The following is a 26,908-nucleotide window of genomic DNA, read 5'->3' as shown; positions in this document are numbered from 1 at the left end:
GCAGGTATTGTTTTTACTTACAAAATTTTATACACTGTTTGCTTCAATAAGCTCTACATATTCTAGTGATACAGTTTAGCAGCCACAAGGTAGCGTTTGGAGTTTATTGACATTTTTTGACTGCTCAATTTATTGTAATGTCACTAAGTGGCTGTCCAGCATATTCACACATGGTAATAGATGTTGTATCCAGGCAGGGTAATGCAGTGGCATCATATTTATATTCATTCATATGGTGATGGACTGGCTAAGTGCACAGCGCTTTTGACTGTACAGAGAGTGACCCACAACTCACTCAACACTTTTGTAACAAAATTTTCTCAGTACAGGTACAATAGTTTTCATTGTTCCCTTGTCCTTTGAAGATTATAAACAGTATTTTTTTTTATTGCTCAGTAAAGTGATTCATTGTTGACACAACACAGCACACAATGAAATATGTCTTCTGCCCTTATGGGACATAGCACTGGGTAGCAGTACTTAGAGGAAGGACTTTGCTCAGAGTACCTTCCTTGTTGGGGATTCAAACCACCAACCTTCTGATCATAAGCACACTTCCCTTACCATTAGAGTACCACTGTGCCTTATCAGTCATCCCTTTATGGATATTTTGTCATCACACTCCTCCCTTGATACATATTTTTTCATTGCTCTATCATCTATAATGTACAATGTACATTATTCATGTATTTAATGTAGGGAATGTCTGTCTGTACATAAATTATCTTCCATAGACTTTATATCGAGACATGCCTTTTAATTCAGGTGTCATTCAGACCCATTTTATGGGCTGATATTTGTGCCACTAGAAACTGAATATGAATAGTGTATATTTGAATCTGCAGTTGCATTAAAAAACTGAATCTGGATTTATTAGTTTGAATTTGAATTCCAATGAACTTGAAACTGCATTTATCCTATCTGGAAAATGTGATGCTCTATACTTACAAATTCACTTCTCCCAATTCATTTTCAGTTCTCACAATTCAATTTCAATTTATTGCGATGCACAATCTGGGTCCTCGAGGAAAAGTAATCGACCGCAGATTCACAGCGCAACTCATTTCCACGTTTACGACAGTTCTGCAGGTCGGGGTAAAGTGGAAGCCTGTGCCAGGGTGTCGCAAGACCAAATGCGGAATTCACAGGTTTGTCATTACCTTATGATACATATGAAAATAGGCTTTATGTGCACAAGCGATCGCATAAACATTAGCAGTAGGTCTGGTTACTATGGTTGTATTTGTGGTTAAATTAACGATTTCTGGCACTGCTAGTTTATGTTAATATGGTAGATTAACGCAAAACTAGCTAGGGATATGAATTTTACTTCGTCTCGTTTAAGTTATGGCTTGCCTGTTCATCTCATGTGGCTCTCTAGCAGTGTTTATGCTAAGTATCTTTTAAAATATTCATCTCGCCAATATGAGGCGGAAGTCAGTATCAATTTCTAACATGCGAGTGCATCGATACACGTACCCCTGTATCGATCTAAATGTAATGTTATGTAGCGAGTTTCAAGTGCTGTGCTTCTGGTCTGCTGCATGTCTACAGCGCTCTGTGTACTGTGCCAATAACCGGAAGCATCAGTTGAACTGACGTTTAATATTACTCTGAGTAGTCAACACTTAGGGTACAACATGTCAGTAGTCAAAATGACTGAATTTTTATACTTGTTGTTCTGTGTGTATTTGTTGTGAAAACAGACACAACACCTGGGGGTCTCCCAGGCAGTTTGGGCCCCACAGGGTCAGGGAAAGGTGTCATACTGGTCAGGAAATTTAGGAGGTGTCTGGCTGACCGGACAACTTCTGAGTTGTTTCCCTGTCAACATATAACAATTGAACAGGAGGTTAGCACAGCTACACGAGTCATCATATACATAATAAGAATTACGCAGCACCCGCACTGCTATATTTTAATCTTCATCGTACCGCCACTTCTCCCAAGTTGCTAGTACTCTGCTACTCAGAGACAAGCGTCACGCGCAGTACCGACAGTGTTGTTGAGGCGCCTCTGTTGTTTCCAACACCCCCATCGCACTCCTGCCGCTCTTCTCACGGTCAACACAAGAGCGACACTTTAATTTCTCCACTTCGAGCACTGCTTATACAGATCACCATATTAAACGTCAGTTCAACTGATGCTTCCGGTTATTGGCACAATACACAGAGAGCGCTGTAGACATGCAGCAGACCAGAAGCACAGCACTTGAAACCAGCTTTATAACATTACATTTAGATCGATACAGGGGTACGTGCAAGCCATAACTTAAACGAGACGAAGTAAAATTCATATCCCTAGCTAGTTTTGCGTTAGTCTACCATATTAACATAAACTAGCAGTGCCAGAAATCATTCATTTAACCACATATACTACCATAGTATACCAGAGACAAGCCAGGACATACCAAAGCCAGGGGGACCAAAGGCGAGCCGGGGGCACGGCGGGTGGGACCCGACCCCGGCACAGGTGTCCTTTATCTCTCCAGGAGACAGAGATGGGGACCCAAATGGGATCTGCTGCGATGAGGTGGTAGTTGGAGTGACCCACCAGAGGGGATCAGTGGGGCAGAAGCAGGAACCAGGCAATCGGGAGTAGGAACCGGGGGGTTGGGAGCAGGGTCCCGGGGATCAGGAACTGGGACAGGAACTGCAGGGACCGGCGCAGGAACCGCCGGGCCAGGAACCACGGGGGCCAGAGCATCTCCTGCTGAGGAAGCTTGCTCTGTCCGTAACTGAAGCAGCTTCCTCAGCCTCTCCACCATCATCCCCAGCGCTTGAGGCGGGGAAGTTAGGGTTAAGGCGGCGAACTCCTCCTTAAGCCATGTACGGAGCGAGGAAGTTTCAGGGGAGTCCAGCATCGGCAGAACCCCCCTCACCCACCAGTTTAGACCCTGGAGGGCAAAGAACTGTCTGGTCAGGGTCTCGGGCGCAGGTGGCGAAGCTGCAGGCAGATGAGCCTCCTGCGTTAGCGGTGTCTTGTTGTGGAGTCTGGTCATTGTGTTATGTACTGGGGAAGCACAGACCGGGTAAGCAAAGGTAGGACTCAAGGTGTCGGGAGAATACGGGGTTTAATCAAAGGAAAGACACAATCGGGATACAACCACATAACGTCAGTGTCTGGACTGGGGAAACATACTTTAATGCAGACTTAAATACAGAGGACTAATCAACATGACTGGAAACAGCTGGTGACATTGGGATTCCACACGAGGTAGCGAGGGGAGCATGGCACACAGGAGGATCGGACAAGCAGGGCATGACAGATTCTGAGTTAGCCACAGAGGTGTTACTGCAGGACCTCAATTTATTTAAAGACTGGGCTGATAAATGTCAGATGAAATTAAATGTAGATTAATGTATTGTAATCCATGCAGTGACCAGAAATATAAAGTACAGATATTTTATGGGTCCCACTGAAATAAAGGTAGCTGATTATGAGAAAGACCTCAGTGTGTATGTTGATGCTTCCATGTCCCACTCTTGCCAGTGTGGGGAAGAGTGAAAAGCAGGGTGCTGGGTTGCCTATTTAGGTGTGTTGAGTTTAAATCAAGGGAGGTGATACTAAGATTATATAATTCCCTTGTCAGACCTCATCTTGAATACTGTGTCCAGGTTTGGTCATCTTACCGCAAAACGGACATTGTTGCTTTAGAAATGGTCCAACGCAGGGCTACAAGAATAATTTCTGGCCTTAGGGGAATGTCTTACGAGCAGAGGTTTGCAGAGCTGGATTTTAGTCTTGAGCAAAGGAGACCAAGGGGTGACATGATCCTGGTATGATTTTGATTCTAAAAGGTTTAGATGCTGTTCATCCATATTGTTACTTCACAGTAAATTCTAATTCAAGAACCTGTGACCACAGTCAGAAATTACTTGTGGAACACTATGGAACATTATTTTGGATCCAAGAAAGAACATCTCATAGCGTGTAATATAGTCTGCCCAATGAGGGAGTGCAAACTAAGACCCTAGAGTCCTTCAAATTTGAACTTAACAAAATCCTGCCATCTTTAAATTATTAGTTTAATTTCCTCCAAGTGATCTTGATAGGCCGAATGGAACTTTATGTTCTTAATGCATTTAATGTAACTAAAATACAAAAAAAATTACATATGCCCCATTTTTGCTCCAGTACTTCTCTCTTTTCTCTGTATTTCTGCTTAACTTGCAACTTGGCACTGGTGCTTGAGGTCAGCTAAGCAGAAGTTCAAGGTTCAAGGTTGCTTTTATTGTCATTTCAACAATATACATGGTACAGTACAAAGTGAAATGAAATAACGTTGCTTGGGACCATGGTGCTACATAAAAGGACTGGGACAATACAAAAAAACGTAAAGTGCACATGTGCAGACATGTGCAAAAACAGCAGGTGGTAAACACGAGACAAGTGCAACAGAAGTTTATCTCTATAAGCCCCACCCCAACAATGCCGAATCAAACGAGAAGTACCTCTGGCCGGAACACAACAGAAGTAGTTTCTGAAAAAGTTATTGCTGTGGGAAAAGGCCTACAGTAAAGGCAGTAAGCAAGCTAGACTTATTTGCAACTAGATAAGATGTTGTCGAAAGGACAATAATGTATTGCCTGTCACCCCCTGCCCACATCTAATCCTTATTTCTCCCACCCCCTACCATCTCTAGAAATCACTGGATGGATCAACAGGAAATGCGAAAGCCAGTAAATATGGTTTTACCCAAATGCTCTGAGTCCTAGTCATGACACATAGCTCTGAAACTACACCTATTCATTTATTGCACATCCCACTTAAAATTTTATTTGCACATCTCTCCCTTCCAATTTTGCAGTTGACAGTATTTCTTTGTGAATGTCTTACTTTTTCTCAGTTGCTTTGGTACATTTCTCAGATCAGAATTGGAATTCTCAAAATGACTTGTCCAATGTCCACACCACTGAGTCACTTGTGCACATCATAAATGCAAAGTCTCATTCTTTTGGTCAAATTGGAAATGCTTTGGCACAGTCAAACTACTGATTATCTATAATCGTCTACTGACTCCTACATTATGAATTGTGTATGACATGTAGGTCAAAAAATATTATACTGGTACTCTGAATAGTCTTACCCCTCAAAACATACAATGTAGCACACACACATAGAGGTATGCATATCTTTAGTGTGTACATAGGTATACATATGTGTGTTTGTGTGTTACAGTACATGTACAGTATGTGTTACTTTGTACTGCTGAAATTGGTATATGCCATGCAGAAGAAGTGCATTCTTGTGCATTTTCAGTCATTGTCATCAAAACCTTAGCCATGATTTACATTGAAAAATGCTTACAGAGTGCACAGTTATATTGACAACATGGCTAAGCATTTTGACCATCTTGTTCAGGAACAGTGACCCAAGGACTTGTCATTTGAATGGGTCTTACAAGTTCATTGACATAAATATTTACTTGAAAACTAACCATTGCAAATAATCAAGTTGTGATACTACTTCTGCTGTCTTTGCGTGAGCTCTGCATGTGTTCCAGCCATAGTCACCATCATTTGCATCTTAGGCGAATGTGAGCTGATCACCAGAATGCATTCATTTTTCAATATATGGAAATATTTCAGATTCCACAGAGATGGTACTGGGCAAAAGCAAGTGATGTCGGCACTGATTTGTGTCTGTTGGCACAAACCACAGCAAGAAGTGTAAGCGAATCTGATTATGCCGCTGCTGTTGATTTTATAAATAGGCCTACATTTAGGCCTATCCACCTGAGCACTGGCTCCCCCCAGGGCTGTGTGCTCAGCCCACTGCTGTACACACTAATGACCAATGACGGCAGAGGTCACTACAAGAACAACCTCATATTGAAGTTTGCAGATGACACAGCAGTGGTAGGACGCATCACTCACAGGCTGGAGGTGGAGGACCTGATATGGTGGAGCAGGGCCAACAGCCTCATCCTCAACATCCAGAAGAGCAAGGAGATGGTCGTGGATTTCCGCAGGACTGGCACCTCCCCCTCCCCGTCCCCCCACCCTCTTTAAATAGATGGAGCTGCTGTGAAGATGGTCACCTCCGTCAAGTACCTTGGGGTACAACTCACCAACACCCTCACCTGGCGCACCAACACTGCGGCTGTCATTAAGAAGGCCCATCAGCGTCTCTATTTCTCGAGGAAGCTGAAGAGAGCAGGACTGGAGGCTGACGTCCTCAGGTCCTTTTGCAGCTGTGTGGCGGAGAGTGTCCTGACCTCCTGCCTAACTGTGTAGTATGGCAGCTTCACTATGGCAAAGAAGGAGGCGTTAACAGAGGGTGGTAAAATCTTCTCAGAGGACCATCGGCTGCAGCTTACCACCCATTGGGGACATTTACATCAGCAGATGCAGGGAAAAACCTCCTGCATCCTTCATGATCCCACCAACCCTGCACATGCACTGTGCACCCCCCCCCCCTGCCGTCGGGAAGGAGGCTGAGCTACATCCAAGTAAAAACATCCAGACTAAAACAGCTTCTATCCAAATGCAGTCAGAATGTTAAACTGCTCCACCACCCACACACATTTTGCACTATAATTACATGCCTTGATGTCACTCTGTCACTTGCAACTTGCACTGAGCACTTTAGGTCGCTGCTGCCATACAATTATGCAATATTGTACATTACTTTAAAAAAAAAAATTTACTTCAGAGGTTTTTATCTTAGTTTATTCTATGTTTACCTAGTTCAGATATTTTTATTCTAGTATTTTATTATTAAGGTGGCACGGTGGTGCAGTGGTTAGCACTGTCACCGCACAGCAAGAAGGTCTTGGGTTCGATCCCTGGGTCACCCTGGGTGCCTCTCTCTGTGGAGTTTGCATGTTCTCCCTGTACATGCGAGGGTTTCCTCCGGGTGCTTCAGTCTCCTCCCACAGTCCAAAGACATGCAAAATAGGTCAACTGGCTACTCTATATTGCCCATAGGTGTGCATGCAAGTGTGTGTGGCTGTTTGTCTGTGTTGGCCCTGTGGTGGACTGGCGACCTGCCCAGGGTGTACCCCGCCTCTCACCCAAAGATGCTGGGATTGGCTCCAGCTTCCCCGCGACCCAGATGGATGAAGCGGTCTAGATAATGGATGGATATTTACTGTTTAGCTGCACACACCAAGTCCTGAGAAACTGTTTCATTCTTATCATGTCAAGTGGTTTGAATGACAATAAAGCTGAGTATGATTTTGATTCAGAATTTAAATAAATGTAATTTGTCAGTGTACCAGCAGAGACGTTTTGACAAGTTTACCCAAATATGAACTACTGACTTGCCTTACCAGTACAGATAGTCTATTGGTAGATAAGTCCTATTTGACAATAGTTTATTTTTTAATTGCTGGAGCATAATATTAATAATTGATTCAGATATTGTATTAATTAGTTTTAATAAATCATTTTCTCTGCATTAATAGGGAAGTCAAAATAGGTATTCTTCAGAATTTGGGAAATAACACAAAGATTCTTGTATGACATTTTAAAGGGATCTTTTCTTTTTGCTGAGATTTCCCCAAAAACTGGGTAAAAAGCTTTAAGGCTTATCGTGATGAAATTTGTGTCAACAAGAAATGTGTGTAACAAATTGGACCCAAAGCCATTTGTATAATTCCAAGAACAAAATGCAGGTAACAAACCCTAAGACATAGAACAGAGATGGTGGCTCCTGTTATCTAAACATCAGTCTCTGATTAGGGTCCACACAAAGAATAACAAAGCCAGCAAAGAATAAATTGTAGAAAAGCTGCCAATCACCAGAGTTTCAGCACTTTGCACCTGAAAATAATGCATCCCTATTCGCTTTAATGAGAAAAATCTATTGTCATGCATTGGCTGCCTTCAGCTCTATTCCAATGTGATTTCTATGCTTAAATGATAAGGCGCCATTCTGGCTGGATGGGAACCTCTGCTTGCCGCAGAACTTTCTGCCGGTGCCACAGCTCCATGCAGTGCACGGCCTTTGGGAAAAGCTGCATTTGAAACTTGTTAGCAAACATGCTGTGCTTGTTAGTGACCCACAGCAGATCCTCCAGGGAGAAGACGCAGATATTTCTGACATACATGCCTATAAAACAAAAAACATTCTTTAGATGCCAAACTTGCATGTAGAAAATAAACGGTTTCCTGCAGTTTGCCAGGAACGGTGAAGTTTTTGCTGGCAGAATCAGACAGCAGTGTTTCTGCTGGAAGCCAGTATTTTAAAAGTCGTGGTCATTTTTTAGTGCAGTTACATCATATTGAACTGTATGGCCTGTTAAGGCAGCACTGAATACTGATAAACATAAAATAATAAATAAATTTAAAAAACAGTTAAAACTAATTCAAATATGAACTCCCCTAAAAAAAGCAGATTTTAAGCAATTGATCATTATTTTTAGGGTTTTTGATTTTGTGAATAATATTCCTTTAATTTTGGTTGCAGAGTCACGAGTCTAAGTAATTGAGTTGGACTTACTCATGCATGTTCTATGACTCTCACAAAGAAAATGAGCTGTAATGAGGAGTCAGTACCTTTGCAGCCTTTGTGTTTTACTTCTTCATAATGTTTCCATTTTAATGCGCGAATGTCACCTGACCACTTGCCTTCTAGATTGTTTGCTGGTGCATCTAATAAGAAAAATAACATACAACTTTAACATATATAGAGGGCTGGAATAAATAATAACATGAATAATAACATGAAATGGAGCAGAGAAGTACTAGCCTACCTTTTAGGTGGTTTAGCGTTACCCAGTAATGCTCATCAGGGCTGTAGGTATCTCTGGACCATTCCAGTAGGTCCTTAGCCACTGTACTCCGCAGCACAAAGTCCACAAATGGCCGTGTGAGAGCATAATAAGCTGTCCCAAAGTAGATGTCCAAGTTGTGTGGAGGTGGCCCCTTTCTGTACTTCTTGCCCTTAGGGGCCATGTAGGAGTGGTTAATCTCCTCGTAAGGTATCTGTATTCGGTACCTCATGGACGGTGGCTGTTTGATGCCTGGAGTCATGTTTAATTTATCCCACGGCTTGTTCCGTAAATACTGCACCAATTCCAGGTTAGACTTCAGTGGGAAGTCCTCGCCACATAGGTTTATTACCTTCTTCCAGGGTATGGAGGATCTGGCCAGATCTGCCATGCAGTTGAGGTCCGCCTTGAGGCGTGAAAAGCCTGCATAGGTGACCTTCTCTCTTGCGGTTGCCAGAAACACATTAGGAAAGCAGCTGGCCAGCTGACGGACAATGGTCATGTACTGCTGTGAGGCTTTGGCGTCGACGTGGATACAGTAGACGTTCTGGGGGGTGTAAATCGCCCTTAGGAGACGCATGAACAACTCCAGCTCCTTGTGGATGGTGATGATGAAGGCCAGAGGGTACTCCTCTTCCTCTCGACTCAAGGGAGCCGTGATAAAGTGGAGCTCCTCTGCTATTCGGGAGCAGTTTGGCTCTTTTGTGGTGAAATAGCTTTCAGAGAGGCGGTCTCTCCACTGCCATGGTGCCCCTCGTCTGGACAGGAATGGACTGCAGTACTGAGGGAAAGGCTTATATCTCACAGGCTTGGAATGAGTGGTGGAAGATCTTGGAATATTGGCCTTCAGGTAACAGAAGGTCAAAATACAGGTTCCCAGGATGAACAGGAAACATTTCTTTTTTCCCAGAAAAAGGAGCATATTTTAAATGCCTAATACAAAACAAAAGAGATATTATCATATGAACAATTATTAGAGATGCCACAAAATAAGGATTATGTCAAATGTCACAAAATACCATTAAGCAATTGTCAATATTTATATTATGTTTGTCTCTTTCCAAGCTGCTTATGACTCTGTATCACTGAAAACCTTTATCAACATGATTTTGTAAAACTAGAATGGCTTTTAAATACAGAATATACCTGACATAATGCCTTAGTCACATTTCAGTGCTCTGTAAAAATTTGTTGTTCTTTGTAGTAATACACAATATACATATTCTTAGGAGATGGTGGGTGACATGTCTCCATCTAGTGTTGACTGAATGTAAGTGCATGCGGAGCAGTACGGTTGAGTGTATTTTTTGAAGAGGCTGTCTGCCTCAGCAGCCAGGGCTGATCTAAGGGGTGGTCAGAGGTAACAATGCCTACACCTAGTAAATATGTGGCCACCCCACATCAAAATAATAAAAAAGCAATATGCATTATTTTATTTTCTCTCCCCCCCAAACCCAGCACTATAACCTGCTTCCATGAAATGTACATTAAAATGTATTTGATGTTTAAGTTCTGTGATGGGTGGGTGCCCCATCCTGGGTTGTTCCATGCCTTACACCCACAGCCTCCAGGATAGGCTCCGGACCCGCCCTTACCCTGAATGGGACAAGTGGTTACAGAAAATAGATGGATGGAGAGATGGATTGGTTGTTTAGCTTTTAAATATTTGTCCTAATTTATTTCTTTATGAAATTCCTGGTTGGTTCCAGCCAAAGTTCTCAAAATAAATCAGGTCAAATAATTTCAATTTAAATTTTAATGATAAAAGAAATGCTTGTGAGTTGTCTCTGACTCACTTAAAAGTTCAGAAAACATTAATGTCAGTCCCTCAGATAAAGAAACCTAAGTGCGACCTTGCATTTGCTATCGAGAGCTGTTGCGTGTGGGTTAAGAACCTGTGCTTGCAAGGCTGCTGGTTTAAATCCCAGGGTCAGCTCAGTGATGTCACTGTCGGGCCCCTTAACCCCCAGTTGCTCCAGGGACAGACTGATCCTGCTCTCTCAAAAATGTATATTGCTTTAGATAAAAGCATCTACTAAATAATTAAACTGTAAATGTTGTCCAGCTTTGTCTTTCCATATAATCCTTTTAAAATAATTAATTTTTGATACAGCCTGTTAAAAAAAACTGCAAAGGAGATTGGTTTGGTTTCCGTGTTCCTTTAATTTTGAGGCGAAACCCAGAATTGCCCCCTGGGATCAATAAAGACCATCTCAATCTTCATCTTAAGTTACCAAGTATGACATATCTGTACATATAGGGAAAAATCAATCCAAATAAGAGATCAAACTCATACTTCTTGTTTCAATGTGCTGAGCAGCCTGGTCATAGCGGAGAATGAGTACTGTACCTGCAGTTGCTGTCCTCTCCGCTCTGTCCCGCTGCTGATGTGCGTCTTTGGAGGGTGTTTTCCTGCTGTGTATTGGTAACACAGAGATCTGACAGCTCCCTTCTTGGAAGCTGAATAAGGTTTCTTTGTTTTCAAGGCTCATCTCGCCTGAGGCCCCTCCCAGATCCACCAGCTCACTGCCAGTGCTGCCCTCTGCCCTTCCAGTCTCAGACATAGGGAATCCTGTCACTTTCAGGAAGAGATCATGAATCGGAATATGCATCCTGTCATGAACACGAAGGAGGGAGGACCCACACACAGCGGCGGGGGTGTAACTGGAGGTTTACTCTGAGCAGAAATTAAGGAACCCCAAACGAAAGAACCTCCAGGGGTCAAACAGAAGGGAGACCAGGGAACAGGAACACAGAGACACACGGGGAAACACCAGCCACAGCACCAAGGACAACAGTGACCAGACTGGGGAGCACAAGACAAGCAGGTACTACACACAAGGACGGACAAGGAATTAACGAGTAACAGGTGTGGCTCATTTGAGCCAGACTGGGGAGGAGACAGGAGGGCCTGACAGAGACATGGCGGGCAGGACATGAGATGCCTGCTCACATGGACTGAAGAAATGTATGCACCTTTAGCCCATTAAGGGCAAATTAATTTTGGAACACTAATAAATGATATTAATTAATATGTAAATAATATTCAATTTTGATATTATTTTAAGATTTTAAGCACCTTCTGAGTGTTTTATTTTTTTGCCGCTGTGATAGCTTGCCGCTGTATTCCTTTTATACAATTTATCAAGTGATCAAAAATACACTCCTTAATGACTGCAATCCCAGGTAATACAAGGTAAAGTAATGATTGGTAATGGCGCTTCCTGTAAGAGCTGGCAGAGTGACTGAGCAATAGTGCTGTCTCACAGGTGTCCATTATATAAGAGTGGAGTTTGCTTGGTCTCCCTGTAGACTTGCAGGTAGGCTAACCAGCATCTCTATCCTGTCTGTAGTGTGTGTGTGTGTGTGTATAACCTGTGATGGTCTGGTGATACATCCAAAGTTTTCTGCCTTGTGCTTCCATGAGTTTATTGCATCCCTCCTCCCAGCCTGCACTCCTCGCTCAGGATAAGCACTTCAACAAGGGACTGCATGGACACAAGGCTTTCAGGCAGACAAAGAAAATAATGTTTAAAGGATCATCCTGTTGGTGTAAAACTAAGATTTTTGTATGTCTAAGTGTGTCAGCTTAACTATTTCAAAACCTCTCCTAAACTCACCCCAGTACATGTATTTTCTGACTTGACCACTAGCATCTATGTTTGACTAATCAATATCCCATTGAGTTTTACCTAATTAAACTAATTGAGCTGGTGGTGAAATGTAACAGACACAGTGAATGGCTGGGGTGCCCCTGAGCAGAGGTTTGGGAACCGAAACGATGTTCTCATACTGTAGCTATCTAACAGGATATCAGTAAGCTTTTAGAGAACAGAAGAAATTATTGTTGGTTTTTATTTTGTTACTGTTATTTGCACATGTTCTAATGTTAATACACTGCATCATATTTGCTGTGATATGCAGTCATTACCAGTGACATTTACAGTATTGAAGGCTTACTCTGTCATCAAGAGTTTAAATATTATAGAAACAGTGTGTGCTTGTTATGACTCTCATAGCAGGATAGCAGTCCTTGGGGCTGGACTGCTAAGTTTGGGTCAGTGAAATTTCCATATTCTCTCTCTCTCTCTCTCTCTCTCTCTCTCTCTCTCTATATATATATATATATATATATATATATATACACTCACCTAAAGGATTATTAGGAACACCTGCTCAATTTCTCATTAATGCAATTATCTAATCAACCAATCACATGGCAGTTGCTTCAATGCATTTAGGGGTGTGGTCCTGGTCAAGACAATCTCCTGAACTCCAAACTGAATGTCAGAATGGGAAAGAAAGGTGACTTAAGCAATTTTGAGCGTGGCATGGTTGTTGGTGCCAGATGGGCCGGTCTGAGTATTTCACAATCTGCTCAGCTACTGGGATTTTCACGCACAACCATTTCTAGGGTTTACAAAGAATGGTGTGCAAAGGGAAAAACATCCAGTATGTGGCAGTCCTGTGGGCGAAAATGCCTTGTTGATGCTAGAGGTCAGAGGAGAATGGGCCGACTGATTCATGCTGATAGAAGAGCAACTTTGACTGAAATAACCACTCGTTACAACCGAGGTATGCAGCAAAGCATTTGTGAAGCCACAACACGCACAACCTTGAGGCGGATGGGCTACAACAGCAGAAGACCCCACCGGGTACCACTCATCTCCACTACAAATAGGAAAAAGAGGCTACAATTTGCACGAGCTCACCAAAATTGGACAGTTAAAGACTGGAAAAATGTTGCCTGGTCTGATGAGTCTCGATTTTTGTTGAGACATTCAAATGGTAGAGTCAGAATTTGGCGTAAACAGAATGAGAACATGGATCCATCATGCCTTGTTACCACTGTGCAGGCTGGTGGTGGTGGTGTAATGGTGTGGGGGATGTTTTCTTGGCACACTTTAGGCCCCTTAGTGCCAATTGGGCATCGTTTAAATGCCACGGCCTACCTGAGCATTGTTTCTGACCATGTCCATCCCTTTATGACCACCATGTACCCATCCTCTGATGGCTACTTCCAGCAGGATAATGCACCATGTCACAAAGCTGGAATCATTTCAAATTGGTTTCTTGAACATGACAATGAGTTCACTGTACTAAAATGGCCCCCACAGTCACCAGATCTCAACCCAATAGAGCATCTTTGGGATGTGGTGGAACGGGAGCTTCGTACCCTGGATGTGCATCCCACAAATCTCCATCAACTGCAAGATGCTATCCTATCAATATGGGCCAACATTTCTAAAGAATGCTTTCAGCACCTTGTTGAATCAATGCCACGTAGAATTAAGGCAGTTCTGAAGGCGAAAGGGGGTCAAACACCGTATTAGTATGGTGTTCCTAATAATCCTTTAGGTGACTGTATATATATATATATATATATATATATATATATATATATATATACAGGCACGTGCACACATAGAGATCAAAGGGGGCTTGAGCACCTGCCCTTTTTATTCCTGGAGAGAAAGTGCCCTTATTTCTGGGGTGCTTTTTTTTTGAAAAATAATATATATTCCTGTTTGCACACAGCTTCCCTGTCAAACAAATATATTTATTGAAGAATAGTATATCTAAATATCAGGTCAGGAGTTCTGAAGCGAACATCCCCCCCCCCCACCCCCGCGCAGCGGCGCACATCATACACACACACCTGCAGGCAGCAGCAGCCCCTCCCAGCAGTGTTTTTCTTGGCTTGTGCTGAGGTGAGTGGAGCTGGTGATGAACAAAAGATTAAACTACCAGTGCCTCGAATAAGGCTCGAATTTACTGCTGATTAGCCAAAGACAAATATATAGTTAACCTGTGTTTTGCTAGCATGCGTGCCTCATGAGCTACTAGACTAGCTAATGTGTAAGGAATAATCGCTATATATTATCCCGCTTATTACATGGCTACCTACCAAATAAATAATTATTTTGACATAAAATATTAAAAGGGAGTTTATTGATTTAAGCCCGATTGTATTGCTTCCGCTAAAGAAAATAGTACACTCCGTCTCTACGGTTAGAATCCTGTGAGTCCATAGCAACGCTCTGTTTTTCATGTTCTGTTATACTCCGCACAGCGGTCTTTTATCAAGAAAATAATACACCAAAATAATTTAAATGATGTAGTGCCTTGTGCAAAAAATAAACAAATTATTAGTAAAACACACCCCTCTGCTTGATGCAGTTATTTTGGTTATTCTAATCTAAATATATACTTGAAACTAGTAGCATAGAAAATGTTTTCAAAACATGCACATTGTGGAATGGTTTCCTTTGCTGCTCTATAAACCTAGTGAATACTAAGGAGACCATGGTTTCTGTGTGAACTGATTATTTTGTAGACATCTTTTGAAAATTAAACAATTGCATGAGTTTGAGGAAGATAAAATTAACTTTTTTAATTATTTTTTTAAAAAGGAAGTCAGTTTTGCGTTAATATATATACTTTTTTGTTTAAAAAAAGAAAAAAATACGTAATTATGAGAGTGCCCTTTATTTCACTTGAGCCCCTGCCCCTCAAAATGTCTGTGCACGTCCCTGTATATATATATATATATATATATATATATATATATAATTTTAGCAGAACTATTTCAGTGTCACGTAGTGTCCTATGACAGTACCACGCTTGAATTCACTGAGCTCTTCTTAATGATCTATTCTTTCACAAATGTTTGTAAACCTGACTTCATTCAAACCCATTGCCATAGAGGTATAAAATCAGACACCTAGCCATGTAGTCAGGTTTACAAACATTTGTGAAAGAATAGATCATTCTGAAGAGCTCAGTGAATTCAAGCGTGGTACTCTAATAGGATGCCAGTTCATGACATTTCCTCCCTTTTAGATATTCTATGGTCAACTTTAAGTGGTATTATTGTGAAGTGGCAGCGTTTAGGAACAAAAGAGACATAAAGTGGCAGGCGAAGTAAAGTAAGAGTTGGGTCGTACTGAGGTACTGAGGTGCATATAGTGCGTAAAAGTCGCCAGCGTTCTATTGACTCAATAACTGTAGAGTTCCAAACTTCCTCTGGCATTAACCCCAGTACAAAAACTGAGCACTGAGAGCTTCATGGAATGGGTCTCCATGGCCGAGCAGCTGCTTGCAAGCCTCATATCACCAAGCATAATGCCAAGCGTCGGATGGAGTGGTGTGACGCAAGCTTCTCTGCCTGGCAGTCTGATGGATGGATGAGTCTGACTTTGGCAGATGCCAGGAAATCCTTCAAGGTAACAGTCCAATTGAACATTACCTACCTGACTGCATTGTGCCTGCTGTAAAGTTTGGTGGAGGGGTGATTATGGTGTGGGGTTGTTTTTCAGGGGTTGGGTTTGGCCCCTTAGTTCCAGTGAAGGGAACTCTTAATGCTTCAGAATATCAAGATATTTTGGACATTTCTGTGCTGCCAACTTTGTAGGAACAGCTTGGGGAAGAGCCCTCTTCTGTTCCAGCATGACTGTGCCCCAGTGCACAAAGCAAGGTTCTTAAAGACATGGTTGGGTGAGTCTGGTATGGAAGAACTTGACTGGCCCACACAGAGCCCTGACCTCAACCCCATCAAATGTACACTGCAAGCCAGTCCTTCACATCCAACATCAATGCCTGACCTCACAAATGCTCTCCTGAATGAATGGGCAAAAATTCTCATGGATACACTCAGAAATCTTGTGGAAAGTCTTCCCAGAAGAGTGGCAGCTGTTATAGCTGCAAAAGGTGACTAACTCCGTGTTGATTCCTATGGATTTAGAAAGGGATGTTATAAAAATTCCTGTCAGTATAATTACCAGGTGTCCCAATACTTTTGTCCACATAGTGCATGTATGCGTAAAGAGAGATATTCCTAGTATGCAGATTCACCCCATTGAAGCGATTAGTTTTTATAGCATATTTTTAATACCTCTTATGAGAGAACCTACTTTTCGGCAGGTAATAAACATCATGTGTGATGGCGGCACTTCACAGGCTGAACACCTGTGGTCATGACTCATCCTCCATATATGGGAAGCATGACAGCCTGACATCATAAAAACATTTACTCAGAAGGCTGATGCTGTTTACTTGTGAAAATCCCGCCGAACCGGTATGGCTTCAGCAGTTTCCTCATTGTCAGGGAGGAGAACTCTGTGTACTAGTCAGCTTTGCCAGGTCCTTGCGTCAGTTTTCTTGTCATCTTTATCCTTCTCATTGATAGTTTGACGGGGCCTCCAGTCAGACAGATCCAATTTGCTACCTGATTTGTCCCACATGCCCCACATAAAATGGAGCAGAATGAACCATAAGTCAATACAATGAGCAGGTAAAGGATCAGTGCCCATGGCCACAAGGTTGTGAATTTGAATCTCTTGGTTGGCAGAGTAATCAAATCACCACTGGGCCCTTGAGCAAGGCCTTAAACCATAATTCCTTTGAGGATGCTGACCAACCTTGCTCTCTGATTTTTACTTTTGGGCAAAAGCAACTATTAAATAAATAAATGTAAACATAGCATGCATAAGAATTCTGAGATTAAAGTCAGAATTCTGAGATTAAAGTCAGAATTCAAATAATATTTTCATGGTGACCCTAATCCTTTTCCGTACATAAGCGCAAGATTTATGGGATGTAAAAAACTGCTCGTCGCCCAGAAAGACCACAAGAACAGAGCAGAGGCAAACTAACCCTCCCCCTAACCCAGCACTATGTCCTTGACAATCCTATCTTATGTTTCGAGAACTCTGGGTGCCGAAGAAGGTAAAGGAATCAGAGCTATCGAAAAGGATGACTGTGAAGGCACCTAAAGTGATTCATTTGAATACTTACAGTCTCCATAAGTATCACCAAACGGGGAAAACCATTCAAAATACCCAGCCGTGTCTATTACATAGAGTCATTCAGCTGGCTGCATCCATTCTAAGATCTGTGAAGCATCAAGCAATGTATTAAAACATTCTGCATTAAAACAGCTTCTTAACAGCTAAACCACATTTATACAGAATATGGTAACACTTGATGCACAAATAATGTAGTAGTACACTCTTACTTAATGTATTAATTAACCAAAACTATGCATTAGTTGTGTACTGATCCCATGTTCATTCATCATTACTCAATCATAACGGTTCATGTATTTCATGCAGGTACTATATTTGTTCATGATTTGTACTTGAATAGTAAATGAGTTACTAAGTTTCTTGTGCCCCCTCAAGTAAAATGTTACCCAGAATAACTGCAACAGCGAAAGTCTGGTTAAGAGGCAGAATGATTAGGATAAAAGACGAGGTAAAGATACAGATGCAGAACAACACTGAGAGCAACCAGATAACTGTGAAATCAGGCTTGGTGATCTTCAAGTGTGATCTATGGGATACGTCAGTGTCTGCCAAAACAGCAATGTGGGAAGAATCTGAAAAAGGATAGGTAATAGTTTATCTGCCAACGCCTACAGCCTGATAGACGTACTTCTCGAGATCACTGTGTCCTTTTTAATAATGCAAACTTAACAATAACTCTTGTAATATTTATACTACCGTTCAAAAAATGTGGCCGTTCTGTACTGTTTTGTTAAGGTCATAAAGCGAAAAAGTAGCTTAGATTGCAAATATTCACATGAATGTAAAATGAATCATTGCTATGGAGTAGCATCCCTTCCAAGCTCTACCCCAGCCTCATGCCTCGTGCCAGTCTGACGTCACATCCCAGCTCCAGGCCCCCCTGTGACCCCGACCAGGAGAAGCTGGTAGACCATGGATGGACTTACATATAAAAACAAAGCAGTGTAACTATAATCGAAATTTAAACTGTATAAAAAAATAATAAACAGGTTAACATATACCTTAAGTTGAATTGTGATTGCTAATCCGCTTAGCCCTTTCACACATAATAAATCTTCTTACATTGTAAAATCGTTTGAGAAATGCTTATCCTATGACAAATCCCATGATTCATGTATGGCTTCACACCTCATTTTCCCGTCTATAAGAACAAATGTCAGTTTGCCAGTTGGCTCAATAAAGCCAATGTAATGCTAGTTCCTGCATTTAGCTGCTTAGTTCACTATAATGGAATCACCAGTGACTGGATCAAAGGTCTTTCCCTTCTCTCGTCTTCTGAGTTCTGTCATCAAGGGGACCGGATCAACGCTCCTCATCGCTGTGCTCTGTGATTTTCCTCTTCAGAAACTTTATTCTTAATTTGGTGTTTCTTCTCTTTCCCCTCCTCATTCTATGCCCTTCTTTTCAGGCGTCTCATTTAGGCTTCCTTTCCGCACATGCTTTTCCTTTCCTTTCTTCTTCCATGGCTTTCTCACTTTTAGGCAGTGGTGGACGCAGCTAACCCAAAAGTTAGCTTCAATAACTGCTAATCTGCGAACTCAAAAGTTTAATTTGATAACACTACAGTGCATTTCACACCATGTAATGTTTCCTGATTCTTACCAAAGGTCACTTGGTGTCATCCTCTGATTCATGAGGCACTGTTGGATAAGTTAACAGTCATCTCTGGCATTAGAAAATTGCTTCTGCCCTTTACCTTACTGGTTTCTGGTCATTCCGATTCACTTTGTTCTTGTGTACTGTTGTCTTAGAATCTTTGAGTCTGGAAGCAACCTGGAGCGTAGCTATCTGCCAGCAGAACCAGGATTAAACCAGGATTAAAAAAAAACTATGGAGTAGTCTCTTAATTTTTTCCAGAACTGTATATTCCCATGCACTGGATACAGTGCTGCTAGGTGTGGCTAAATTTCCAGGTGTTCACACTGCTGCGAATTTGGCTGCAGTAAAAACATGTCTGATAGAGGATTGGGGATTCCAGGGTGAGGTGCCAACATGATTCTTTGTGCCAGCACAATGAAGCTCTGCCACACAGTTTGTACTGCTCATGCTCTCAGCTTTATTGTTAAAAGGGCAATTGAGCAAACTCCTGGGTTTCATTTGACGAGAGCAAGGGCAGGTAGGATTGTGTCTCAGATTCAAGGACAGATGGACATGCCAGTTTTGAAACTGAAGAAGTGGACACTCTCCAGAAGAGCACCTTTGCAATGCTGCAGTGCTTTTTCAGCCAAAAGGGAGCCAATGGGGGCTGCCCTGGTCAGTTTAAAAACTGATGTTACCCCACTGTGCTTTGAAAAGTATCGCTTAAGAAAAGTGCTCAATCTGGCCACTGTAAAGCTGTCAATGGAAAAGAGAGATTCAGAGTCAAAATGGTACTTGAAAATGCTGAGGCAGTCTTTAAGCCCAAAATAGTCACGCAATACAACTCCTTTGACAAAAACGCTTGTATCTCACAAATGGAATATCATTGAATGAACATTTACTCCAGAATCTCCACAGAATCCAACGATCCCCAATTGGGTAAGTCCTGATTATCCCCAGGTAATGTCAGGGTCAGCTCCTGTTAAGGGTGTCAGTGCCCAAAACATAACAAAGCTAAATTTATATAATCAAAGTTGGTGGTTATCATAGCTTCTGCTATTTTTTTGGGGGGGAGTTCATTGGTTTAGTATTATCGAATTCAACTTTAAAGGGTAATGCTTTACATTAAGTGCACCTTCATAATGCTTTTGTATTGCATTCATAAAATGTTCAGTACACCTTCATAATGTATTCATAAACATGCATGTATACCCTAACATCCTGGAACAGCTGTAATATACATCAATGTACATGTGTAATGAGTACACTATATTACTGTATTGGTACACCTGCCTTTACACACACATGAACTTTAATGACATCCCATGCTTAATATATAGGCTTTAATATGGAGTTGGCCCACCATTTGCATCTATAACAGCTTCAACTCTTCTGGGAAGGCTGTCCACAAGGTTTAGGAGTGTGTTTATGGGAATGTTTGACCATCCTATTAGGAGAGCATTGGTGAGGGCACGTACTGATGTTGTATGAGAAGGCCTGGCTTGCAGTGTCCGCTCTAATTCATCCCAAAGGTATTTTATTGGGTTGAGGTCAGGGCTCTGTGCAGGCCAGTCAAGTCCTTCCACACCAGACTCGCTCATCCATATCCTTATGGACCATGCTTTGTGCACTGGTCATGTTGGAACAGGAAGGGGCCATCCCCAAACTGTTCCCACAAAGTTGGGAGCATGAAATTGTCCAAAATGGCTTCACTGGAATTAATGGGCCAAATGACCCCACACCGTAATCCCTCTTCCACCAAACTTTACACTTGGCACAATGCAGTCAGGCAGGTACCGTTCTCCTGGCAACCGCCAAACCCAGACTTGTCCATCGGATTACCAGACAGAGAAGCGTGATCCATCACACGTCTCCTCTGCTCTACAGTCCAGTGGCACCACTGCATCCAACACTATGCATTGCACTTGGTGATGTAAGGTTTGGATGCAGCTGCTCAGCCATGGAAACCCCTTCCATGAAGTTCTCTACACACTGTTCTTGAGCTAATCTGAAGACCACATGAAGTTTGGAGGTCTGTAGCTATTGACTCTGCAGACAGTTGTTGACTTCTGCACACTGTGAGCCTCAGCATGCGTTGTCCCCGCTCTGTGATTTTACCTGGCCTACCACTCTGTGGCTGAGTTGCTGTTGTTCCCAATTGCTTCCACTTTGTTATAATACTACTAACAGTTGACCATGAAATACTTAGTAGTGAGGAAATTTAACGAAAGGATGCCACCTATGCAATAAGTCCAATCATGGTACCACACTTGAATTCACTGAGCTCCTGAGAGTGACCCATCCTTTTGCAAATGTTTGTAGAAGCAGTCTGCATGACTGGGTGCTTGATTTTATACATCTGTGGCTATATAAGTGATTGGAACGCCTGAATTCATTGATTTGAAGGGGTGTCCCAATATTTTTGGCAATATAGTGTATTTACATGGCTCACGAGCATGCTGGGAAATGCTAATGGACTCTGCTATGTGAAGCCATCACACTGACACTACACCGCACCCCCCCCCCCCCCAGTGACCACTGCTACCAGTCTCCACCTCAACTTTGAAAGAAGTCCTAGAGATCTGATGGTGGTGGGAGCTGGCTGAGGAGATGGGGAGGCTGGTGGGCCCCCCAGGCAATGACCCATCCCCTTATGCAGCTTAGAGGGAAGCTGTTGCCCTTCCTGCTCCCCAGATCAAGTGGCCTCAGTTCCAGGTTTCAATGGTACTGGCCATGCTGCTCCTCCAGTTTGTGACACTCCTCAGCTATCCTGGCCTCCTGAGCAAGGCACACCCCCTCATGGTCAAGCAATAGAGCAGCTTAATTAAAAAAAGAAAATGTACTTAAAAGTAAATCAAAATGAATATTCTCTCAAGTAAAAAAACAAAAAATATCCATTAAGGTACACATTTAGACAACTAACTGCACCTGATCTGTACTTTATTTACTTTAGCAGCTTTTAGCATCATACAGTATTAGAACTGTGCAATAATTCACATTAACAGCTTCCAGCTTCACATTGGGATGAATACGGGCGCAGCTCCATCCGCCCCTTTCAGAATGTTGCTCAGGGGAAACAAGCAAACACACAAAGGTTCCGCATTTACTGCATTCGTTCAGAACCGAAAGACTTGTACCGAAAATTTTCTGTACGAATACCGTTACACTCTTATAATCAACCAATGAACAGTGCCGGTTTGGATAGCGTGGGTCCACTTTTACAGTTATTTTATTTTCAATAAATGTATTGGATTTTTTTGGCCTTGTGCAGTGCATGTCATAAATGCATTAAATATGTACTTGCATATTTTGTCTCGTTAACATAAATACGGTATGTGTTACACTAGTGTTGGGCGGTATGCTGGTTCATACTGAAAACCATTTTTTATTATTCTTACAATATGATTTTTTCTTTTACCTCAATACCAGATTAAATAGCCTACACAACGTTCAGAAAGTGGTATAGCTGGAAACAGTTTAAGGGGGGGACCTTTTTCACTGCTGCACCGCTAAAAATTTACTGCGAAAGATCAGAAACGGAAGATATAGCTGACGCTGGAGCTGAAAGTAATGAGACATTGGGGTTGTCAAAAAAATCGATTCTCAGATACTAATCGATATTAAAATTAGTATCTGATTAGATATTCATTTTCACCATTATTGAAAACAACAGTGTGGTTTTCGCCTCATTCGCCACACTTCACAAAGCACCACTACAGCTCAGGCGCGCGTGCACGCACGCACACACTCACACAGCCCCTCCCCTCCTCGCAGTAGCTGCTGAACGCATTTGCGCTGGTTAACACACACATGCCGAGTTGGCCAAACATGGCATATGCCGCAGTTGAAGGCACTTCAGAAGCTGCTTTAGTGAAAAAAAATCGTAAAAGTGCCATTTGGAAGTATTTTGCAGATGAGCACGGAAAGGCTAAGGATGTCGATAAGCCTCTATGCAAACAGTGCTACAAAGTTGTGGCGGCGAAGTCAAGTAGCACGTCAAACTTGGCGAACCATCTTAAAGACCGACATCCCGGTCTTTATGAGACCACAACTTTCATACCAGTCCCAAAGAAATCAGCGGTGACCTGCCTCTGTGACTACCGTCCTGTGGCTCTCACTCCGGTCATCATGAAGTGCTTTGAAAGACTGGTCATGAACCATATCAAAGCCGCCCTACCCAGCACTCTGAACCCCCTCCAGTTTGCCTACTGCCCAAATCGGTCAACTGATGATGCAATTTCCACTGCGCTTCACCTGTCGTTAACGCACCTGGAAAAGAGAGATTCTCATGTAAGGATGCTGTTCATCGACTTCAGCTCAGCTTTTAACACCATCATCCCTCAGAGACTGTCTCTCAATCTGAGCGGGCTGGGCCTCAACACCCCCCTGGTGCACTGGATACTAGATTTCCTGACTGACAGGCCACAGTCAGTCAGAATCGGCACCAACACCTCCAACACCATCACCCTGAACACAGGTGTGCCACAGGGCTGTGTCCTCAGTCCACTGCTCTTCACACTGCTGAAACACGACTGCACAGCAGATACCAGCTCAAACCAGGTCATCAAGTTTGCCGATGACATGACTGTGGTGCCTGATCAGGAACAATGACATTTCTGCATACATGGAGGAGGTGGCGAGAGTGGCTCAGTGGTGTAAGAGCAACAACCTCTCTAAATGTAGACAAAACCAAAGAAATGATCATCGATTTCAGGAGATCCAGCACTGCTCACCCACCTCTCACCATCGACGACGCTGTGGTTCCAAAAGCTTATGAATTTCTTTTTTGCATTATCTTTTCATTTTTGATATCTAGTGTTAATGATATGTAACATTTACAATGTTTTGTATCGTATAAGGCAATATTGATGTAGGTACTGGCAGATAGACAGGTCATCCATCTGGTAAATAGAAGATGTAAATTTACAGTATGGATACTGCCTTTTTTGCAGAACAGCCTCATTTGTGAGTGGGCAACCTGGGGTTATACAGGAGGTTGCCCTATGGACAACCTGGAAAAATCTTTAAAATCAAGCACTGCTATCACAAGGCACAGTAGTTATAAATATACTACAAAAACAGCAATAAAATTAATGACATTGTAAACTGCAGAACTAATTGTAATAATACATTAATTTATCAAAATTAGTTTTGACGAACCAGTAATTGCAGTTAGGTTATCTTGCCTAGCTTATGGCAAGGAAAACACTTCTTGTTTATTTTGCGTTTGTGCCAGACACAAATAGGATGTAATTCTAAATAGTACTTTTTGAATAATATCAAAAACACACAATGAAACCATGTGTATTTATATTATTGTAAATTGAGATGCAGTCAGTTGAGATATATTATATTCCACATATTAACTCCAGGCACTTTGCATTGCCTTATAAGAATGATGTACATAACTAAGTATTGTTAGTGTTATGACTTATCTAACCAAGCCAAAGTCTTCAGGGATGGTCTTACCTTTTTTTTATAGAGTGCCTTAGTGATTTTGTTAGGTTTATGCTACCAAATTATTCAATAAATTAGGTGAACTAAATGTTATACCTTGTATATACAGCTTTACAAATGGGTATTTACACAGCTCCTGAGTGAATGAGTAAAATGGTTAAGAGAAATCAAGGGACACATGCATATTGCAAGGAGGTGTTTATGCAGCATTCTCTGAAACTTTATAGAGTTTAGGTGGTACAGTGGTTACCACTGTCACCTCACACCTTTGAGACTAGGATTGAAGTCTTTATGGCTCTACTGGGGTTCCGTGGGTGTGGAGTTTGCATGTTCTCCCTGTGTTGCTGTGGGGTTTCCCCCCGCCCCCAGTCCAAAAACATGCTGTGGTCACGCTTTTCCTTGCCTTGTGTCCGGTAGCTTTTGGGATAGGCTCTGAACCCCCTATGATCCTGAATACGACAACAGAAAATGGATGGATATTAGTCATATCCACTAATTAATAATTAATTAACAAACATGATCAACCCTGATCTATTATTTCAGAAAGTTAATACTCTCAGTGTACAGCCATTTCTCTGCCGCTGGGTCCATGACTTCCTTGATCACAAATTGATCAAAAAAAGTCCTACGATGTGATATGCTTAGATTTCCAGAAGGCCTTTGATGTTGTCCCCCACAAACGGCTCCTGCTTAAGCTCAAACTGCAGGGATTTTAGGAACTGTAGTAGCTTGGATTGAAAACTGGTTAACAGACAGGAAGCAGCGAGTAGTTATTAGAGGCACAATGTCACAGTGGGACTGCGTTCATAGTGGGGTACCACAGGGTTCAATTTTAGGACCACTGTTGTTCCTAATTTACATTAATGATTTTGACACCAATACATACAGTAAACTGGTTAAATTTGCAGACGACACCAAGGTGGGTGGTGTAGCAGATATTGATCTAGCAGCTTAGAGGCTACAACGGGATCTGGATTTAATTAGCGACTGGACTGATACCTGGCAGATGAAACATAGATAAATGTAAGGTAATCCATGCAGGGAGCAGAAATATAAAGTACAGATATTTTATGGGTTCCACTGAAATAAAGGTAGCTGATTATGAGAAAGACCTCAGTGTGTATGTTGATGCTTCCATGCCCCTCTCTCGCCAGTGTGGGGAAGGCTGTTGGGTTGGGTTACATCTCTAGGTGTGTGGAGTTTGAGTCAAGGGAGCTGATGCTATGATTATATAATTCCTTGGTAAGACCCCACCTAGAATATTGTGTGCAGGTTTGGTCACCATACCTTACAAAGGACATTGCTGCCTTGGAAAGGGTGCAACCGAGGGCTATGAGAATGATTCCTGGTCTTAGAGGAATGTCTTATGAGGAGAGGTTAGCTGAGCTGAATCTATTTAGCCTCGAGCAAAGTAGACTAAGGGGGGACATAATCCAGGTATATAAGATTCTAACAGATCTGGATGCTCTTCAGCCAAATGGCTATTTCAATATTGGTTTAAATACTAGGACTCGTAGCCATAAGTGGAAATTAGCGGGAGAGCATTTTAAAATGGATTTGAGGAAGCACTTCTTTACACAGTGTGTAGTTAGAGTATGGAATAGTCTTCCTGCTAGTGTAACGGAAGCTAAAACCCTGGATTCCTTTAAATCAGAGCTAGATAAGATTTTAACAGCTCTGAGTTATTAAAGTTCTCCCCAAACGAGTTTGATGGGCCAAATGGCCTCCTCTCGTTTGTAAATTTCTTATGTTCTTATGTTCCTGACCAGCAGGAAAGGTAGGCGGCCACATTTCAGACCCCATCTTCCTCGGCACTCGTACACCATAAGTATGTGCTTTCTCTCCCCTGCTTTACCCGCCCGTACAACAGTGACCGCAAGTCACAAAGCAGGCGACTGGTAAGTTGGCTGGTGTTATGGTGTGGTGTCAACAACTGGGAGCTGATCACACAAAAAACTGTGGAAATGATCGACTTCTAGAAACCCCCCCACCACCACCCCCACTGGCCATACGGGACACTAGTCAGCAGAAGTCCTTTTATGTTTCTAGGCACCACCATTCAACTAGACCTCAAATTTTCCACAAACATCGCCTGCACAACTGAGACGGCCCAAGAGCACCTATACTTTTCGTGACCTCTGAAGACATGTGACATCACAAGGCATCACATATGTTTATAGCTCAGTTTTGCAAGACGATCCATTGTTACATCCTACATTTCTGTTTGGTTTGACCACTCTAAGCAAAGACAACCACAAAGTGTGAGATGTGGAAAGAGGATTATTGGCTGCCAAGTCCTACCCTCTCACCCTGGCCATGCCCTGCGATGAGAAACACATTGCAGCCA

At 42.3% G+C, this 26,908-nt stretch overlaps 1 protein-coding gene across 1 annotated transcript; it reads right to left on the bottom strand.

The window, feature by feature from the left end:
• Nucleotides 1-7,234: 7,234 nt before the first annotated feature.
• On the bottom strand, nucleotides 7,235-9,409 carry LOC111861100 (N-acetyllactosaminide beta-1,6-N-acetylglucosaminyl-transferase-like). Its single transcript, XM_023845422.2, has 3 exons — nucleotides 8,702-9,409; nucleotides 8,505-8,600; nucleotides 7,235-8,058 (listed from the first exon to the last, which is right to left on the bottom strand). The coding sequence occupies exons 1-3, from the start codon at nucleotides 9,297-9,299 to the stop codon at nucleotides 7,862-7,864; spliced, it is 891 nt and encodes a 296-aa protein (XP_023701190.2). The 5' UTR covers nucleotides 9,300-9,409; the 3' UTR covers nucleotides 7,235-7,861.
• Between the last annotated feature and the right edge of the window lie 17,499 nt (nucleotides 9,410-26,908).

The sequence above is a fragment of the Paramormyrops kingsleyae genome, chromosome 8 (assembly GCF_048594095.1).
Source record: "Paramormyrops kingsleyae isolate MSU_618 chromosome 8, PKINGS_0.4, whole genome shotgun sequence".
Classification (NCBI taxonomy): domain Eukaryota; kingdom Metazoa; phylum Chordata; class Actinopteri; order Osteoglossiformes; family Mormyridae; genus Paramormyrops; species Paramormyrops kingsleyae.
The sequence above is the reverse complement of the archived record's forward strand: the minus strand, read 5'-3'. Positions and strand labels throughout refer to the sequence as shown.

Bases quoted from the DNA above. Each gene is read 5' to 3' on its own strand.
- LOC111861100 (XM_023845422.2), bottom strand. From the start codon at position 9,299: ATGCGTCTCCTAAGGGCGATTTACACCCCCCAGAACGTCTACTGTATC. The intron at 8,601-8,701 runs GTAGGCTAGTAC...TTTTCTTATTAG, and splicing joins AACGCTAAACCACCTAAAAG to ATGCACCAGCAAACAATCTA. The intron at 8,059-8,504 runs GTACTGACTCCT...TTTGTTTTATAG, and splicing joins AAAACACAAAGGCTGCAAAG to GCATGTATGTCAGAAATATC.